The sequence below is a fragment of the Myotis nattereri genome (genome assembly GCF_964212035.1).
Source record: "Myotis nattereri genome assembly, chromosome: 7".
Classification (NCBI taxonomy): domain Eukaryota; kingdom Metazoa; phylum Chordata; class Mammalia; order Chiroptera; family Vespertilionidae; genus Myotis; species Myotis nattereri.
In genome coordinates, this window is record NC_138082.1 from 21473697 (window position 1) to 21494117 (window position 20421).

Consider the following 20421-nt stretch of genomic DNA (forward strand, 5'->3'; position numbering starts at 1 on the left):
TCTGCCCAAATCCTTCCTAAGGCTCCTCACAACAAAATGAGCAAAAGCCAAAGTTTATATGATCACCTACAAGGCCCATGTAAGCTGGCCCTCATTCCCATGACCTCTCTGACTTCGTGTCCCACTACACTCCCCATAGCAGGTATACTCCTTTGCACTTGGTGTTCACCTGGCACGTTCCCTCACCACCCAGAAAAGCCATTCCTAACCATCCTATAAAAAGTGCAACCACCCACCCACCCTCAACCCCTCACTGGCACTTTGCTGCTTTATGTCCACAGCACTTATCACCCATCTGACATGTTGTATATGTCTTTGCTTATTTGTTTATTGTCCAACTCCACCATGAAGGCAAAGATTTTTCTTTGTTTACCACCATTTTTCCAGAGCCTAGAATAGCATGTAGCACAGATTAGGGGTTCATATTGGATGAATAATCGAATGGAGGGTTCTCAATTCAAGCTCCCAGAGCTCCCTATGTCTGTATCTATCCCTCATTATTTCATGAAGAGGTACCTCACCTCCTGGATGAGCCTAAATTATCCACCTAGACTCCTAAGCCTATCTCCTTTTACTTTCTTAGAGACCTTACTCTATCAATTTCTTTCTCTCTCATCTGTTTTTTTTCTCCCTCTAACCTCCATATTCTCTCTTCTCCTATATGTACAAAAAGTTCTGAATATCTTGCTACCCTCTTTAGCTACCATCTTCTCTCCTTTTATCACAAAACCACTCAGAAGAGTAGTTAACATGCTGTCTACACTCCCTCCCCACTCACTCAGTCCCTCAGTCTGGCTTCTATCACCATCACCCTACTGAAAATATGCCTTTGAAAATCACTGAGGCCACCTAATTGGCAAGCCCAGTGCATTTTTCTCAGTCCTCCTTCTCATGACCTCTCTACAGTGACATTACTGCCCTTCCCCCGGCTCCTCCTCCTGGAAACCCTTTACTATCCTGACTTCTGTGATGACCCACAGTCTGCATCTCTTCTCACCAGCATGAACATTCATTCTCAGTCCACTGTATGGCCTCCATTTCCATCATGGTTGTTTTACCCTACGTTCTTTTCTCTGCATGCCCAGTGACATAGAGACATCATCCATGCCCAAAGATTTACATTTTACCTTTGTGAGGATGGCTCCAAATCTATAGCTCTTTCAGACTCCAATTCTATATATTCAATTGCCTTTCATACATCTCTACCTACAGGCTCCACCATCACCTCAAACTCAGCATGTCTAACCCTGAAGTCTTCATCTTACACTAAACTTGCTCTTTCTCCTAACTCCTGGTTTGGAACTAGATAGTTAATGGAACTATATTTCTGTTTCTATTCATGGAACTACAGAATCATCTTTGATGTCTCCCTTTCCCTCACGCACTACATCCAATCAATTTGTAAACACCCACTTCTTGCACAGCATCCTTGGCATTCATCTCTTCTTTTTCATTTCCATGGTCAGCACCCTGATCCAGTTCCCATACCCAAGCTATCTAATATGCTCCTACATCTCCCAACTCAAAGTGTCTCCTAAACTACAGCTTCCTAAACTACATCTCAGACCATGGCATACTCTCCCGATTAAAATACAGTTTCCTACACTGCCACTAAGTAAGTTTCAAGCTCTTTAGTCTGGCTTTTAAGACCAACCAGAGGCAGGACCCAGGATACCTTTCTTGACTCCTATGTTTTTCTGTCTTCACTGTGCAACCTCTTTCTCCAATGACCCTATTCACTTTCCAAAATCCTACCCATTGTCCAAGGTTCTGTTTAAAACCCACACTCAATACAGAGTCACTCCAGTCTCTCTCACTGATAGTGATATCTCCTTTTTCCTCAATCCCACAAAACTTTCTCCATACTTCCCTGATTAACAATGACTTTAAAGTTCCAGCTCTTTTTTCCTCTTACTAAACTCTAGACTCCTTAAGGATAAGATCCACATCTTGTTCCCAACATGCATTGAAATCTCTATCTCTAGAGACATTTGAGATCAGTCTAGTCACAGAACTGGGATCATAAGATAACTTGATTGGACTCACCAACTCTGACTCTTATTTCTTTTTCTTGTCCTATTGCACTGGCTAGGACATCCAATACAATGTTAAATGATAGTGGTGATAATGGGTATGTTTACTTTGTCCCTGGCTGTGATAATATTTCTAATGTTTCGCAAGAAAGTGTCGTGTGTGCTACAGGTTTCTGGTACCTACCCCTTAATAAGTTAAAAAAAAACCTACATCATTATTCTCTGAGATCTAAGCTGAAATAAAGCATAAGGAGTTGTTGGATAAAAGTGGAAAGAACCAGGGACATGATACAGAGTATGGAGGATAGCCAAGTAGGAAAATGAAGACCTGAGGGAGAAAAGCCAGGAGAAACTAGATCAAGTTCATGGCCATGAAGACATTCTCCCTTAGATCTGAGCTTCCTGGGTTACTCATGTTAAAGCTTATGTTCCAGCTTCTTGTGGAATTAGAATGAGTAGAAAGAGGTGGTGGAAATTTATCCTCCCTAGCTTCTAGACTATTCTGCACATTGATCCTGCTTATGTGCCTTTATCTACACTTGCATGGCAGACATCCTGAAGGGTTACTAAGGATCTGCTGACATAAAAAACACTGTTCATGATGGGCATGGACCAGAGAGACCCCTTTACAGGCCTAGAAACCAGGTATAACTGCTCCTCTATGCATCTCATCCCTTCTCCTGAGTCATACACAGTTAGTGGAAGAAATGGGAGCAGAGATGTGCCAATAATATCGCCCCTTTCCTATGACTTCTTGGCAGCCAAAGACCGAGCAGCTACAAGATAGAGAGGTTGAACGCCAAGACCTCAGAAACTAGTAGGAGAGAAAAGGCTGAGGGGGGATGCACTACAAGATGGGCATCCTTCCTGAAACATTCAGGTATGCCTTCCTCTTGAGCTAGCTCCAGGAGAGCTTTACAGAAGGGTTTTGTTAGGGGGAGGTAATTCATCTTGTTCCCCAGAGAAAAGTCCCCTGGATCCTACCCTTCATTAGGCTAGAGTGCCACTATTCCTCAGGCCACTACCCCAATTCTGTAAAATATTGAGAGGGCTCCATTCCCCTCCCTTCAGAAAGCCAGGAGGAAAAGTCTGGACCACTCCCATGGAGTCTTTCTTTCACTGCTAGGGTTACAGAGCTACTTATCCTGTGTTTTGACTCTTGGGTAAAAGCAATGATGTGCTGCTAGACTAGCTCTCCAGGGGAGAGCCCTAATTGCCAGTTTCAATGGTGTCACTTCTTCCATTATGGCCAATTTCAAGTCATGGACAGTTGAGCTGGGGACTGTGCTCTGCTCTGGGTGTCCATGCCCCCACACCCAGGTACTGGGCCCAGCCCAATAGCCAGCTGGCCTACTTCCCCAAACCCACCATCCATCCCCAGCAAGGGTGTCTCCCTCTCCTTGCAGCTGGCATGGTGACTCAGCTTCCCCTAAATTTAGGAAAAAGGGCTGCAGGGCAGAGTCAGCTGCCCAGATTGCTCTTCTCCTCCCTGAGCTTCCACCACTCTATCAGCTGAGGAACTTGGCACAAGCCCCCTGCCCCCCAGCCCCAGTCTCTGGTTCACACCTGCCTGGGTTTTAGCTACATAACAAAATCAAGCCATAGGATTCCCCACCTGGTTTGAATGCCCCCATGGAATGGTCATAGGCTTAGGCCAGTGGAAAGGAAGGGGACCCTTCCTGCCCCCGCCCCAAATATGGCCCGAACAGACTGCCATTTCTTGCCTTTATCTCCCCAATAAGCTCTTCCTATTGCTCCACCCTCTCTCCTCTCTTCAGAAAGATAAGCCCATTCACGTTATGATAGAAAATGAAGCTTTGTTTCTCAGCGTCTGCTTCCCATACAAAGCTGGTCCTAAAGCAAGGACCAACAGGACAACTGGACCAGAAGGGGGACATGGGCCTCCACCAAAACAGAGAAATATCCTGAAAGGACCCACCAGGGTTGGACACTCAGAGCGCAAGAGTGTCAGGATAACCTCTCAGGTTTTGTTATGCTCAAGAGGGAATTTGGGTCTATAGCAGTGATGGTGAACCTTTTGAGCTCAGCATGTCAGCATTTTGAAAAACCCTAACTTAACTCTGGTGCTGTGTCACATATAGAAATTTTTGATATTTGCAACCATAGTAAAACAAAGATTTATATTTTTGATATTTATTTTATATATTTAAATGCCATTTAACAAAGAAAAATCAACCCAAAAACTGAATTCGCATGTCATAGGTTCGCCATCACTGGTCTATAGAGACCTCCCTCTAGCATTCTCTATGCCTTCCCTAAGAAACTGAAGTCTGAGTACAGAGAGCACTACAAACAGTTACAGAGGGCATTTCCTCTCTCCTTGGAAGATATGTACTCCAGCCCCAAAGTCGCTACCTCCAGGAAGCTCCCCTGATTGTCCTAGCTGATAAGCCTTGCTTTCTCCAGGCTCTAGGGCTTTGGTCTCCACCTCTGTTGTAGCACACATTGCACTCTGTTAGAATTACCAGTCCCTCACTAGACTGTAAGTTCCTTGAGGACAGGAACTGAAAGGCATTGATCTTTCCATCTCAATGCCTGCTTTGGAGCCTAACAGACAATGAATGCAGGAAGGGATGACTAGTGTGGGCTCCTGCCAGCCTCTTCTCCAAGCCAAACCAGTGTCTGCTGAGGTGTGATGGCTCTGCCTGTACCTTCCCCCAGCTAGACCAACCAAGACCAAAGAGGGAAGATATGGAGGGAATAAAGAGGGGATACCCAGCACAGATGGTCCCTGAGGCTCTTACCTGCAACCCGGTGGGCCACCAGCCCCTCCAGGTTCAAGGGCTCCTCCTCCGGAGTCCGGGATGGGTCTGAAGTCACCTCCTTTGGTGGGAGCTGAGGCTGAGCGGCGAGGCCAGGGAGAGAGGTGGGGGGCTGCTGAGGCCCTGGAGGGCTGTGGTTGGTTGGAAGGAAAGCAGGCAAGGAAGAGGAGGAAGCTGGGCTCTTTGGACGGTAACTCTGGTTGGGCCCAGCCGGGCATGCCTGGTAATCATAAGGTGAGTAAGACCTGCCCTGAGGGATGGACTCCAGGGAGGTTCGTGGGACTGGCTCAGGGGTTCCCAAGGAATGCCCACTGGGGATGTAGCCAGATCTGGACTGGGTCAGTGGATGGGTCTGGTAGGAGGAGCCGGAAAGAGGCTGAGAGGAGAGTGGGGAGGCCCCAGGCCAGGCCCCAGGGACACTCTGGGATTTGTGCAGCGGGGCGGCAGCCGAGGATGGCTCTAGGTCCAGCATCAGCATGTTGAGGGCTTCAATGGACTGCTCGATCTCCTGCTGGGAGGCTGCCCTCGGGAACTCAGGGAGGCCAGGCGTGGGTGTCTCTGCCAATGGCTGGGGGCCGGGCCTGCTGGGCCGGACACTCTCCAAGTGGGCTCTTTCCTGCTGACGAGGAGGCGGGTGAGGCTGCTGCTGCTGCTGCTGCTGCTGCTGCTGCTGCTGCTGCTGGTGCTGCCAGGAATTGAGGCCCCTCTGCACAGCCTCCCGACTGCTTCCCCCCCGGGCTGGAGCTGGGGGCAGCTGGGGCTCAGTGTCCGGGAAGGACTGAGAGCGGAACATACTGCTGGGGTCATGACCATAGTGGGAGGTGGTCACTTGCTGTGACCAGGCGGGGTGGGGGCCCTCCCGCTGGTAGCCAGCTAAACCCTCCTGTGCAGAGTAGGAGGGTCGCATGGGGGCCAGGTGGCCCGCATGGGCAGGCACTGCCCGGCTGGCAGACTCATAGGGGTAGCCCCCACCATTCACCATAGGTTCCACGGCGTAGGGCTTGTCCAGGCCATTGGTCAAGGGGGACAGCGCCTCTGGGTAGCCCCCCTCACTGGTGTTGGTGATCCCGTCCAGGGAAGACAATGTGCCCATGCTGCCCACGCTGTGCCCGTCCTGGTTGGGCAGTTCATCGTCCAGAATGTCTGTCTCCCGCTCAGATGCCAAGGCCCCACCGTTGACGTGAACCTGGGCTGGGACAACATGACGACTGGCAGAGGGCACAGCAGGGCCCCCCGCCAGGCGGGACCGGAGGTGTTGGGTGTGGTACATATTGCCTGGCTTCTCTCGTTCTAAGCCGAAGCCACTGAGCAGGCGGTCCAGCTCGCGCTTCTCCTCAGGACTCAGGGCAACAGGGGCACTGGAGGGGCCGGGGGCAGGCTCATCAGTCTTGTCTGTCTTGGTGGAGGCTGTAGAGTTGCCGGAGTCACTGCTCACGGACAGGGTATGTTCCACGTGGTTGGGAGTGGCCGACAGAGCAGGACGTGTGGTATTGACAGCCCCAGTGCTGCCATTCAGGGAGTCCTTCTTCTTCACCTTGGCATACAGGCTCCCATCCAGCGGCCCCTGCGTGTGTCCCACAACCTCTGCAAGAGAAAGAGCAGATGTCAGTGGGAAGCAGGGACATCATCTATTCTCCCGAGAAGAGGAGTAAAGGCTTCCATTCCCTGGATCCTAAAACCTCCACTCAGTACCCTGCAATAGAGCAAGGTGACGGATAGGCAAAAGGACTAAAGGACCCATCCCAACACCCTGCTTCAGGGCCAGGCAGCAGATCGTAAGATTGGGCAGGAGGCCTTGGGGGTTAAGTCGCCCAGTCCAAAATTTGCCTCTGGCATCTTGCTAGCTTCCCAAGGACCTGGAAGTTCTGGACCAAAGCCAGCAGGCCCCATGTCAAATGAGGCACATTCACTCTGCATGCTGGGGCCCAGGAAGGTTCTGGAAAGGGATTGGGGCGGGGGCAGGGAAGCATCTTAGAGATCGAGAACAAAAGGCAGAGGTTTTCATTGGGGAGAGGTGCCCCCTGTGTCATTTTGTCTACAGACAGCTCCAGGGCCCCCCTGAGTAATACTTTCTCTGAAAGGAAAAAGTGAGCGCTGGGTGGCTCAAGGCCAAAGGGCTGACTCAGGAACGAAGAACTTCCCCCGCCCAGAGGAACTCAGTGATTTCACACCCTGTACAATCAGCAGCCCAACTCCCAGCCCAAGATACACACACACACACACACACACACGCGCGCGCACGCGCGCGCGCACACACACACACACACGCGCGCGCACGCGCGCACACACACACACACACCTTCCCTCACTCCAAGGCAGGCCCCCACTTGGCAAAAAAAAGTTTCACCCAAATACTGCACAAACCCCAACCCAGACCCGAACAGTCTCACACACACACACACACACACACACACACACACAACTTGGCACAAAGATGTCCAAAGACCTACATGCCAGCCAGTAATCACCCAAATCAAGCACCCCGTGTTCACCCACATCAAATGCCCAGGTGCCCCAGTCAGAAAGCACACTGTGGGTACAGACATGCAAATACAAATAATAATAATCGGTATCATGCAGCCAAACACTTTGCTACATACTTTACACAAACATTGTTTCTAATCCTGTGTGTTAGGAAGTGTTCGGCCCATTTTAAAGATGGAGAAACTGAGGTTCTGAGAGGTGAAACTATTTATTTGCAGACACATAGCACCTGGTAAAGCTGGAGCTTAATATCAGAACTAATTTAAGACAATAAACATAAAACTAAGTTAAAGTCAAAACTAAATTAAAAACAGAACTTCAAAAAGCACACAATTTTTATTATTCTACACTCACTGGCTCTCATATCTCACACATGCACACACACACAATAGAATGAACACACGATAGGCAGCAACACCTCAAAATAAATACTTAAATTTAAAGCCACAAACACTTCAGAAAACACAAGCTCCTCCCATGCCCCCCAGATCAGCCCTGGGGCCAGGAGTGGCAACCTCTAAAAATAAATACTCATACAGAAACCCATGGCCAAAAACAAGCGGTCAGACAACCACAAAACAGGAACATCCTGATCGGCACACACACACACACAAACCACAGGCCAACCAAATGATGTCACCGATCGAGCGGGAGCGCAGAGATGCCCGGCAAGCATCGTACACACACACACACACACACACACACACACACACACACACCCAGGCCAGCAGGAGAACCCAAGTGACACTGGCCAGAGTGTTGCCACAGGGCTCACGGGGATGGGGCTGGTCTGAGTGGGAGAGGGGTTTGGGCTGAGATAGGTCTGAAAGTCCAGCAACCTGTGCCTTGTGCTGGGACCCCTTGCAGGCTGCTAAGAGGCCACTGCAAGCATAGCTGCCTCTCCCGCTTGTCTGTCCACACCCCTAAGGGGTTGACACTGGCAGATGAGAGAGCCTGACCCTCATGCATGTCTCTCCAAAGAACTGGGTGTCTTGCTACACAAAAAAGCAGAGCCTCCAGCAAGCTGTTTCTAGAGGAGAAAAATATTAAAGACAGGAGCCTCGCATCCACTCAGATTTCTGGGGGTGGTTCCCATGAGGATGGGCCCCGCATACCAGTTAGTGGAAGTCTGAAGGGCTGTCTCTTCTCTCCATACCTGGAAAGCTGCTGACCCCACAGAAGCAGGCCCATTCCCAGGCCTGGGCCCCACTCGGCAGCCCATACCATGAGATGCCAGAGTGTTTCCTCCTGACCCAGGGGTACCCTCCATACCCTACACCCCCAAACCCCTAAGTTCCTGCTTGCCTGGTCTGGGAAGTGGGGAAAGCAACAAAGCAAAGGATGGGGTGTCCCATGCCTTCCCATTTACACTTACACAGAAGGCAAAGAGAGGCACTGGGTGCAAATCTGAGAGTCCTCTCTCCTTCCGGGAGAAAGCAGACCCAACCCAGCACTTCCCTTGGGAGCACAAAAGAAGAGGTTTTGGCAGAAGAGCTAAGAAAGCATCCCTGAGGCTGGGAGGCAGAATTCACACTGACTGCCATCACCTGATACCCTGGCCCTGCTGGCCAGGCCCCACTCTTCATTGATTTTGAAAATGTCAATATTAAACGGATTCCGCCGTGTAATTTATCCCCACATGGGCTCCTGTGTGCAGCAACAAGGTCAGGAATGATAACTGCCAGGCCACTAAGGCTTAGGAAGAAAATCGAAGATGTGTAAATAGTGTAATTAACTCCTGTTTGCTTAATACACATGAAAAGGTCGATTTCTGCCCTCAAAGTAGGGCCTGCAGCTCCTGATCGCCCAGTGCTGGCCGAATGCTCCAGGCTGTTCTGTAGCCTTCACTGATCATCTTCCTTTGCATACCAAGGGGAGAAACTAAGGGCAGACCAGTCCCGGGTCTGTCCAGGCCCTGAGAGGGCTCTGCTGTTAACGCAGCGCATGGGGCAGGACCTGTGGGGCACCTACCCCTGCTCCTCCCATCAGAGAGGAAGGCAAGTGCCCCTGCTCCCCACACCTTCCCCCCATCCACCACGGCCACGCTAAGAGCTATTTACCAGGACCACAAGAAGCCGGAACACAAGGTTGGTTTCAATCTATTACGGCAGGAAGGGCAAAAGAGAGGGGCCGGTAGAGCAAGGAGGAGTGAGAAAGACTGGGGAAGGAAGAGAGGGAGCTTCGAGGGGGGTGAGGGCTCTAAAGCTGAGGGCCACCAGATCCATCTCCAATCCCAGCAGATTCCAGGAATGGCCAGTTCAGGTAAAAATTGTGTCAGATGAGAAGAAGTCAAGACAACAGTAAAAGCGGGTAGAGGGAGGAACCTGCCTGGTTGGGGCCGTGGGTACCTGCATGGATGACAATGGAATAGGGGAATACACTGCAGGGGAAACACAAGTTAGACAGGCCCAGATAGCAAGCCCCCAGGCCCCAAGCCGTGCCAGCCTGGCCAGCCCGTCACATGGCCGTCTCCCTGCCCACTTCTCTAGGGAAGCTGAGAAGTCCACAATCGGCTCCACCTGTTTTCCCTGAATATGTCTCCCAGTGCTTCCCAGCAGCTACTCCAAGCCCGGGACTCCACCCTCAATGCTGAGTTCCACTGCACCAAGGAGCCCTTATTCCAGGGCGGCCGTAATCCAGCTGTGCGAGTCATGCTTTGGAGAGCTCTGAGGAAAATCCCCAGCTGACTTGGATGCCGACCTGCTCCCCAGGCTCCCTCCAGTGAGCTGCTGGAGAGCGCATGGGGCCAGAAGCACAGTACAGGCCAGAACGCAGGAAAGCCGCTTCCAGCCCATCCACTTCAAAAAGAACGAAAGAAATAAACATGGGATGCTGAGATATGGATTTAGGGCAGGTGTTTTCTAATTCTGCTGTTCATGAGAATCTCCTCTGGGGTTTGTTAGAAAATGTAGAGTCTGGGGCCTGACCCCCAAAGGTTTTTACTCATAGGTCTGGGGCGGGGCCAGGAAGCGGCATGTTAACTAGCTCTGTGGGGTCCCGGCGCACATGGTGGGTCACATCTTAAGAAGCCCTGACCCAGCGCTGAGGTTAAGGACCCTGCTTCCCTCACCAGTGTCAAGTGGGGAGGTCTCATTATGTAGATGTCAGGATAGGAGGCCCAACCATGAAGGCTAAAGGGCGGCAGCCTGCTAGACAGCAAGAGAAAGGCTCCTTAGCGATGACTCGGTGAGGAGAGACTCCTCCCTGTCCAGCACCAGGCCTGATTTGAACTGTGGCTGATTTATTAAGGTTTTCAGGATGGGACCCTTCATGATAAAAAGTCCTTTGAGTCCACGTCCAGCAGGATAACAATTCATTAAAATACATTACCCGAAGCAGTGATGACTGACTGTCATGGAGGAAAATCAATGCCATCCAATAGCAGAGGCACCGTGCCCACCCCGGACACAGGCGGTTTGGAGGCGGACAGGGGCCCTGGCAGGTTGGGAGGGAATCTGGCTCCTTAAATATGGGAATGCGGCATCAAAGGCCATATGTGTCTGGGAGGTAGTGAACTTTGACAAGGACTGAGGCTTGGCCAAGAGGCAGCCAGGGGAGTAAGTTCTAGACATGTTAACCCTTTAGTCACAGACTCCCCCAACTCTGGAGGGTGCCAGGCTGGGGTTAGGGCTAGGGCTGCTGAGAGGCAACATGGGAGCCAGAGGATGAGGCTGAGTCCCAGCGAGGCCACAGGGATGTGCTTCTGGAGAGGAGACACACCCTAAGCTAGAAACACCCATCATTCAGAAGGATGGTCTCCATCTAAATGGCCAACTCAGCTTGTGTCAACCACTTAAACTCACAGAGCCTGGCCACACAGACTAAAAAGCCAACTTGCAGGTTTGCTGAGCGACAGGATTCAGGAGCTTAAGTACCTTGAGGTAGACCTGGAACATCCTCATCTTTCCATTTCAACAGCTCTCATCACCCACCGGATAAATCCCTACACACCACACCCCCTGCTGAACACACCAGACCTTTTTATCATCCGACTCTTGCCTGCCTTTTGAAGCCTAACCTTTGCTGTCCTCAATACCTTAAATACTCCCCCTCTCTACTCTTACTGCTTATATACTCTTTCCTACTCTGTGCCACATGCTGTTCCCTCTCCCGAAGGCCCTTCCTCACCCTGCCTCCGCAACTCCCAACCTCCCTGGCAAACCTCTTCCTCCTCCTTCAGGCTCAGTTTGAGCTTAGCCTCTCTCCTGTCACATTCCAGAGTCGGATAAACCACGTTCCCACTGGCCCTTGTAGATGTCTACTGGGAACACCGATCACATACTGGACAGTCATTGTTGACATCCAAGTTTGTCTTCCCCACTAAGCTGAGAGCTCCTTGAGGAAAAGCCTTTTCTCTCTCTGCCCCCAGTGCCTGGTTTCCAGACGGTGTCGTTCACAATGTGGTGGTCTATGTGAACAGCACCTCTTGGAGCTCAGTGCATAACCACCATGGCTATACAGGATGGCCCTACAGAGCTCAGTGCCTGGCACACACTAGGTGTTCCATAAGTGCTTCATGCACTACATTAAACAGCCCAGAAAGATTTCTAGAATCCTGTCAGTCACTGAGACACTCTTCTTCCACTGCCACCCAGAAAAGTGAAAAATCAGGGGTTCAAGATGGACCACAAGCTTTTCCCAAAAGGAAGAGAAAAGAGAGGCATTCTACAGAGTTGGTGGTAGCACAGGCTGGGCACAGTGGAGGTCCCCATAAACTGGCTGAGTCAGAGCTTGCCCCCTGGCATCACCCACAGAATTCCCCAGCCAAATGCCACTCTAGGAGACATTAACTCTCGTATGCCAAGGACCCCTTGGAATAGTTCATGAAAGCCTAGACCAATTTTCTAAAAAAAATGCACAAAAACACAGTTCTTACACATAATTTCAGGGGTTGATGGATACCCCAAAGTCCACCTATGAACCTTACATTAAGATGAGCACATTTAACAGAGAGGGTGCTGCTTCTGGGGACCCCCTCTCTGTCACCCGGGACTTCTGTGAAGAATGTCAGACTCCATCTGAGAGGAATGGGAGAACACACAGAAAGGAAACGCTTCAAGCTGGAGGAGCTCATGAGAGGGTCCAGTCCAGAGTGACCCCCTGGGTCTTCACTGGCCCAGGAGGGTACATGTGAAGAGGGGGTGAGGGTGGAGAGTCAGTGCGGAACCTCAGCCCATGGCTCAAGTTTGACCTGGGGTCCTCCTGAGACACCCTGGCAACGGCAGCAGGGACCTCCTATGGCCCAGTCTTGGCCTCTACCCATGCCGACCTCCCTACCCCATAGCCAGCTGGGGACTAAGGCGGCCCTTAGGTCATCGCAGCTTGCAGAGGGGTCTGGAACGTCTTGAAGTGGGAACAGGCTACCCAGAGCTTATGAAGACCAGCAGCATCAGGGCTGAAGAGAAGCCTCTGCAGGGGACCCACAGAGGAGTCACAGCCTCTGCCAAGCAAAGAGGCAGCGGACAGGTGCAGCTCAAAGAACTTGGTTCACGTGGGGAGGTGTCAACTGATGCCACACTGACAAGCATGGGCCTCGGGCCCTGTGGGCGGGGACAGATGGGTCCAGGCTTGGCACAGACACCTGTCTTTCTCGCTGTCTACCAGCGCTCAGAGGGAGCCCACTGCGCTTTCAGAGAGCAGACAGAGAACAAGATTCTCCTCGCGGCTGCTATCAAGTCCCCTGTAAAAATGGCCTCGCCAGTTTACCCACAAACCTGCCTCCGTGGGCCCAGGGAGGGTGGGTGGCAAGTGCCCCACCCCTGGCCATTCTGCCGATAAAGAAAGGAGGAGGCATGAGGCCCAATGGCCAAATGGAGCCCAATCTGAATGTCAGCCTGTGGGCCTTGAACATGGAGAAACTCAGCACTGAAATCCAAATGGAAACTAGAACCCCTCCCACTGGCACCTCCAGGCCCTCAGGGCAACAGAACTGAGATCTGAGAGGGACCGGAAGTCGGCTGAGCCAAGAGAGCTTTGTAAAAGCTGTGGGATTTTTATAGCCGAGGGGTCTGAAGGGCTCCGTTCATCCACTGCCCGTCCCTCATGTTACAGGGGGACAGTGAAGTTCAGGGCCCCCCAAAAGTCACCCAGCACAAAGGTGCAAAAGGACTTGTCTTCCTGTCTACACGTTCAGTGCTCTCCCCCTAATGGCCTTCAAGGTGAAGTGGCTGGAGGAGCCGGGGGTGGGGAGTAGGGGGAGACTCTCTAATCCTCACAGTATAATATACGGGGTTTCAGTCAAGTGACGATGACGGATGTGTCCCCAGGCCCTCCTCAGGAAGGACACACAGATACCATCTTACTGGAAATTCTCCAGAGAAAGGGAGTAGGAGCACAAAACCTGATTGTGACCTTTATTTCAGACCCGAGGGACCAGGGCCTGGAGAGTGAGTGACCTGCCCAGGTCACACGGCAGCCCACGACCTTGCAGGGCCAGCCTCCTGGCCCTCAGCTCCCACCCCGGGCACTATAACTAGAGCCTGACACCCCCACTCCCCGCCTCGGCCTATCCGGGCACCAGATATCACAGACACAGGACGGTAAAAATAGCTCCAAGCCCACAACAACCGAAGTCCTTCTCTGCCAGGCCAGGGCGCCTGCCTGGACACTCAGAAATCCCTGGCCAGGGGATGGCCGAGCCGCCAAGAGCTGTGCCAAAGTTGGGAGAAAGCCATGAATGGGAGCCCGCAGGAGGCCACCAGGGGAATGGTCGGCATGAGGTGCCACTGAGCTCAGCCTGCAGAAGTAGGGGTAGTTGTCCTGAATAAATATCCCGCTGGGAGTGTTTCTGGGGCATCCACGCCTCCCCCGTGTTCCCTCTGCCCACCCCATTCTCATCCACCATGAGCCATTACCCCAAAAGGAGGAGGCCAACTCAGACACACTGCCCCCACCAACTCAACGACCCTCAGACCTGAGTTGGCAGCTCTTACAAGCCCAAGGGCAGCAAATCCTGGAAGAGGGCAGCCGGGTCCACAGCTCCAAAGGGAGTGCAGAGGGTCACAGCGCTGCACAGCCTCACGCCCCTCCCCGGTCCAGTCCGTGGCAAATCCAGGACGGAGGGCACAGAAGCCCCCACCGCCCTCTCCCAGGTCCAGCAGAGCCACACAAGGACACACAGGCAAAACAGCCGCCCAACAGGCACTTACCCTCTGGATGGAGAGGGAGAAAGGGGAGGGGAAAGAACCGCTCTGATTTGATCTCTGCTCCTTGTGCCTCAAGTTTCAAATAATTCCTACATGGCTGCAGCTCCCAGCTCAGCCTGTGTCCTCCTACTCAGCTCGCTGGGACTGTCAGGGTGGGAGGAGCCTGCCCGCCCGTGTACACACAGCACTCCCTCCCTCGCTCGCTCGCATTCTCTCTCTCTCACTCTCCTCCTCCTGGCTCTGCCTCACTCTGGCTTGTAGGAAGCCAGTGGGATAAAACTCTGCCTGTAATTTCAGCCAGCTGGGTCCCCAGGGCTTCACTTATCATCCTGTAGCTATGCAGCTCTTGAATGACATCACAGTGGCTTCCCAAACCCTCCACATGGAGTGCGAGGCTCCAGACCCAGACCCAGTTCAGCCCCAGCTCAACCTAGTCCCAGCCCCAGTCCCAGCCCAGTTTCAGGCCCAGATCAATCCGAGCCCAGCAACAGCCTCAGCCCATTACAGCCTCAGACCAGTCCCGGTCCCAGAACAGCCCCATCCCAACCCCAGCTCAGTCCCAGTCCAAGCCCATCGCAGCCCCAGTACCCAGAGGAGAAGTGGGAAGAGAAACCCTGGGAGCAAAGTGCAGGGGTGCAAGGGACAGAGAGGGAAGGTGAGAGTTCCTAGGCGAGTGTTGAGATTTATTTCCCCAAATTTTTCCACATTTTTTTCCACTCGGCAAATGAAAGGCAGAACGGATGACAACAATTTTCCAGCTGCTGAACAATAAGGTGGAAATTTTTTTTCCCCTCTCTCCCCCTCCTTCCCCTCCACGGGGCAGAGTCTAGGAGCCAGGACACTTCCTTGGCTTATAAAAATTCAGGGGGCGGGGCGGGGGGGGGGGCGACACAAAGGCCTTGTACTTCCCAGAGGTGACCATGGGGCCTAAATAGAGGGGCTGGAGTGTCACCTGGGCAGGCCTCAGGGAGGGGGGACAGGAGCTCCAAAGTGAGATTCTCAGTGCAAAGCTTTGGATTCTGGCCCATCAACCTGGACAATTTTTGAGGCCTGACTTTGGGAAGGCCAGTGGGCACCTGGCCCGGGATATTGATTCACCAGGGCACCTGACATGCTTCCAATTGACTGGCTATTGGTATTCAGTTTGTTCCCATCTCAAAATCATGAATGGCAGAGAGAATAACTTTTTTCAGAGTGTCAAACCATGTCCACTTTCACCCCCAACCACTCAGGTCTGAAGCAGTCCACTCAGCCAAACACCCCACAATCTGCCCCAAATCCTCTCATCATCTTGGTGGGCCCTAAAAAGTGCCAGAAGTCCCCGACAGCAGGACACCAAATGCCAACTCTTACCTGCATATTTTGGCAACTGATTTGCACATCAATTGAATGTCCCAACCCAACTCCCAGAGTTGGTAGAGATGGCCTGGGGTTTGCAGCTTTAGTACCTGGTGTCTCCTCCCCAGTTAAAGTGCTTGTGTGACCACCCCACCCGGAGCCCAGCTTTCAAAACCAGGTCTGCTGGCACTGCAGGCTCCGCAAAGAGAGGCTGCCAAAGAGAGGCCACCTGCTCATCCCTCTTCTGAGCAGACACCTCATCCCGGCCCCCCTCCACATGCCAGCACCACTCTCTGGATGTTTCTTTTGGGGAGTAAAGAAGGAAAATAATAACAAAAATAGTACCCGGTGCCCTGTAGGCTGGTCCCTATGCTATCTCAACTGCATCTTCACTGATGAGATGAGGAGGCCCCCAGCCCAATGTCAAAGACCTCACAGAAACCATAAACATGGGTAGCGAAGAGAGGGGTTCCATGTTCAGGCTCCAAAATGGGCGCAGGAGGACTTCCCACTTTCCCAGGGCAGGACTGTTGTAAGAACACAATGTGGATAAACTATTCCAATCATCCAGCCCTCCACCATCCAATCATCCCAAGTAGAACCACAAGGAGGAGGAAGGCCTGGGTGTCCCACCGTCAAGGTGTCAATAAGGAAAGGGAGGAGCTCAGGGAGTGCCCTAATGGAAATGCCCACAGACCCCTGCAGGACCCCCTCTCTGCCTTCCAGCCCAGGGGAGAGGGAAGGAGGTGGACTGGAAGTTCAGGGCTGCAGGGGCAGGGAGGTACTGGGTACTCCTCACATGGCCCCAACTTTCCAGGGTTTCCACATGCGCCCCCCCACCACCACCACCACTGCCCCCTAAGGCAGTGGCAGGGCCAGGCTTGGAAGTGTGTTCCCTAAGGGTAGGGCAGAAACAGAGAGAGACCCAAAGGATGACTCTGGAAGAGAACTGTCAACTCCCAGCAGATGCGCGATTTGGACGAGGGTCTCAGGTATATCTACTCACCTCCCCCTGCCTCTCCCTGCTCTTACTGCCTCGTGGGGCATGGACATCATCTCTAGCCATCCTCATTTGGGAAGGATGAAGGGAGAATGGAGAGTGGACCCAAGATGGCTTGGGGAGCCAGGAAGAAGGGGAGCACCAGCATGGGGCCGGCAAGTTAACCTGAATGCACAGTCTCTCATTCGCTTCCACAGCCGAGGCTTAGAGGTTGCAGCTTGCTCAGGATCACACTGCCAGTCTGACTCTGACACTCAAGTTCTTTCTGCTTCCCAGGGAGCAAGGAGAAACCAAAAAGGCGATGGATGGGCAAAGGGTGAGAGTCTGCAGGATCCGACAGGAAGAAGGGAGTGGAGAAGGGCGATAAAATCACAACGCTGGTTTAGGCCAACTAGCCCTGCCATCCAAGTGAGCCCCGTCCCCATCCACGGGGTCCCCTGGGAACTGCTTGCATTTATCCTAACGACACTTGCAGGGCTCACAGCATTTCTGGAAACTCGTAGGGAACTGGTTCAGAACTGGTTCACAATTCACACCATGAAGCCGCCTCTGCATTTAGGTCGATCCCCATTCTTAACCCAAAACAGCCCCATTAAGTACCACACATAAGTACTGGGTACCAACTGGCCATGCGGTTTTATAATTGCAGCTCCCGTCACTGCTGTGGGGTGGGGGTCTGTGTGGCTCTACCCATTCGTGGACGCGTGTGCCGGTGCGGGTAGCACATCTGGATAGGTCTCTGCTTCCTTTCCCAAATGGGTCCATCCCTGCACATGAGTTCAAGGAGGGCCATGTAGGCATCTCCGGGGGGGGGGGGGGTCCCCGGACCACCTCAGGCGAGCTCACACACTTGAGCAGTGTGGGCCGGAGCAGGAAGTCACTGCCGCAGAAGGACAAGCGGGGAGTGACTCTCCTGACCCACGGAAGCCACATACCATGGACAAGCCTGGGTCCAAGCCTGGACAGGAGCCAGGGCACTTTCTAACCCCGGGCTTCTTTCTAGCCCTGTGTTACCTGAAGGGCGCCTGTCTGGTTCTCGAAGGTTCTCAGGCAGTGTATAGACATAGGGGGGCAGGGAGGCAGGAAGGAAGGAGGAGAGATCTGAGAGGCTCTGAGCTTTCATACCAAAATCTGATCTCACTGCCCCTGGAGAAGGAGAAGAACAAACATCAAAGAACACTTTGCTACTAACAGTGTGGTTGTTTTTTTGTTTTTTTAAAGCAATCAAGGCAACAGGAGGTGAAAATCTCCACGAAGCATCAGGGCATTGACTCGCTGTGACGATGATGTAAAGACTGGGTTGGGGATGAGAAAGGCAGTCTGACAGCTCTGCGGCTGCTTCCCAGAACAAAAGAGGCCGCCTGTGGCCTGGATCAACCTCCCAGGGTCGGAGAGCAGTCCAGCAGGTCTGCCACCTGGGGCAGGATGCCCCATGTCCCTGCAGGGGAGTCTGTGGGTGCTACTAATGCTTGAGCAGAGAAAGGGAGGGAGGAGGAGCGGGAGTTTGGGGCCAGACTCCTGAGTCCCCTACATACACAGAACCTGGCAGGGACCTGTCAGAGCCTCCAGAAGTGCCTGTTCTCCCACGTCCATGCACCATGCTCACTCGCCCCATCCAGACAGATGTGTGGGTAGAAGGGCCCTCCTCAACCTCAAGAAAACCCAGTCCTGCCACCAGTTCCTTTCTCTTATCCCTCAAAGGTGAGACAGTTCTCCTGGATGGCAGACGTCCCCCGCTCCCTCAGCAGCTGAAACCCTCTCCAACCCTGGGTTCATTTCCCTAATCGGCTGCTGCACAGTGAACAGACCTAGAGAAAGTGTCATCTGGCAGCCACAGCAGGAGCCTGGGAGCCAAGGGACCAGAATACTAAGAAGTGATCTTGGACGGGCCTCAGTTTACTCCTCTGTGTAATGGGCAAGCACAACTGAATGATCCCTAACTTCCTGGCCAATTCTAGATGCCCAAGGATCAACTCAGAGAAGATGCTCAACGAGGCACTGTCTGGATCTCAGAGGCCCTGGACCGTGTGGGCCCATTTCTCCTCTCCTGCTTGGTCCTGCCTGGGTGGCTCCAGGCTCCCAACTCGTCTGAGACTATTTCTGTGGCAGCCACAGAGCCCCTGGGGGCTAGGACAGAACCGGTGATTTACAGGAAGTCTGGAAATACATGCCAGGCTGCAGAGGTTCCGAGGGCCATGAGGGGCAATAAAGAGGCTGATTTATTTTCATCAGTGAAATGCTGAAACCCAATCCCTAGAGCGAGCTGACCTAGCAGACGGCGGCGAAAAGCTCATCACCCAGAGCAGAATTAGCTAGATCACAGCCTCCCAGGTCTCACCACTGGGGCAGGTGATGAGAAGGGACAAAAGTGGGGGCCAAGGCTGGCCAGCTGGGGTGATGTGGCTCCAGGTCCCTGGGCTGGCCTCTCCCCACCCTGCCACTGGCCTGCCAGGGTCTCTGGGATGCAAGCACCGCAGTGGGCAGAGCTAGGCAGCCAGGCTTTCCATTTTAACTCAGCCCCTTATTCTCAGGAGGCTTAAACTGCAAGCCTCCGGTCCACATGCCCACTTTTGTGGGGCAGGGCCCCTCAGACTTCTGCCCTTATGAAGCCATGTCAGACATGGTGGCATCAACATCCCAGCTCTACATCTACCTGGCTGTGTAAACATTGACAGGTTACTTAACCTCTCTGTGCCTATTTCCTCATCTGAGAACTAGGAAAGAGAACACTCAGCTCACAGGAGTCACAAGGAGTAAAGGAAAGAATGGGCACCTCAGTATCTCACATCTGGAGGGTGTACCTAGAAGGGGGAGGTAGGCTTTCCTCCTGGTCCCTAACCAAATTGCTGGCGGGGAGTGTCAATTAATACAACCCTCATGGAGGCCCTTCTGGCACTATCAACATTATATATGCATATATTCTTCCACCCAGCAAATCCACTGCTAGAAATGTGTCCTACAGGTAGACTTGTGCAAATTAGAATAGTATATGCAGCATCTCTGAAAACAGCAAAAGATTGGAAAGAGCCTACAAGTCCATGTTATTTAAATATAGTAAATTAAAGTACAAGTTAAATAAAGCACAGCACATACGTGCAGTGGGATACTACGCAGCTGAGAAAACTGGGAAGGCTCTTTCTGCTATGCCATTAGATGAAAAAGCTCAGGATACCAGCCGAATCCTTATAGCGACTTCCAGACCCCAAGTGATCTGGTCCCCATTACCTCTGACCTCACCTCCTATTATAACATCCATTGCAATCACACTGGCCCCTTTGCTGCTTCCAAACATCTCAGGTGGGCTCCTGAATCAGGACCTTTGTGCTTGCTGTTCCCTCTGCCTGGGATGCTCTTCCTCAGATATTTGCTCAGCTGACTCCTTCACCTAGGTGAGGCCTAACCTGGCCAGCTTTTTAAACAATTTCAACTCCCCACTCCCAATCGCCCTTACTCTGCTCTATTTTTCCCAGAGTATCTGTCACTTCCTAACATGCTCTGTCATTTACTTATTAGGTCATTTTAATTTTTTGCCTGCCATCTTGCTCTAGAATACAATCATGACAAGGACAAGGGTCTTTATTCTGCTCCCTGTTACATCCTCGGCACCTAGAATAGTGACTGCACGCGTAGTAGGCACT

At 52.4% G+C, this 20421-nt stretch overlaps 1 protein-coding gene across 2 annotated transcripts in view; it reads right to left on the reverse strand.

The window, feature by feature from the left end:
* Positions 1-20421, reverse strand: part of TNS1 (tensin 1) — a gene marked incomplete at its 5' end in the record, with an annotated part of 198147 nt that overhangs the window by 41660 nt on the left and 136066 nt on the right. For both annotated transcript variants that reach the window (XM_081095421.1, XM_081095422.1), the window contains one exon: positions 4799-6400. In XM_081095421.1, coding sequence (XP_080951547.1) covers positions 4799-6400 — 1602 coding nt within the window. The remainder of the gene's footprint in view (positions 1-4798; positions 6401-20421) is intronic.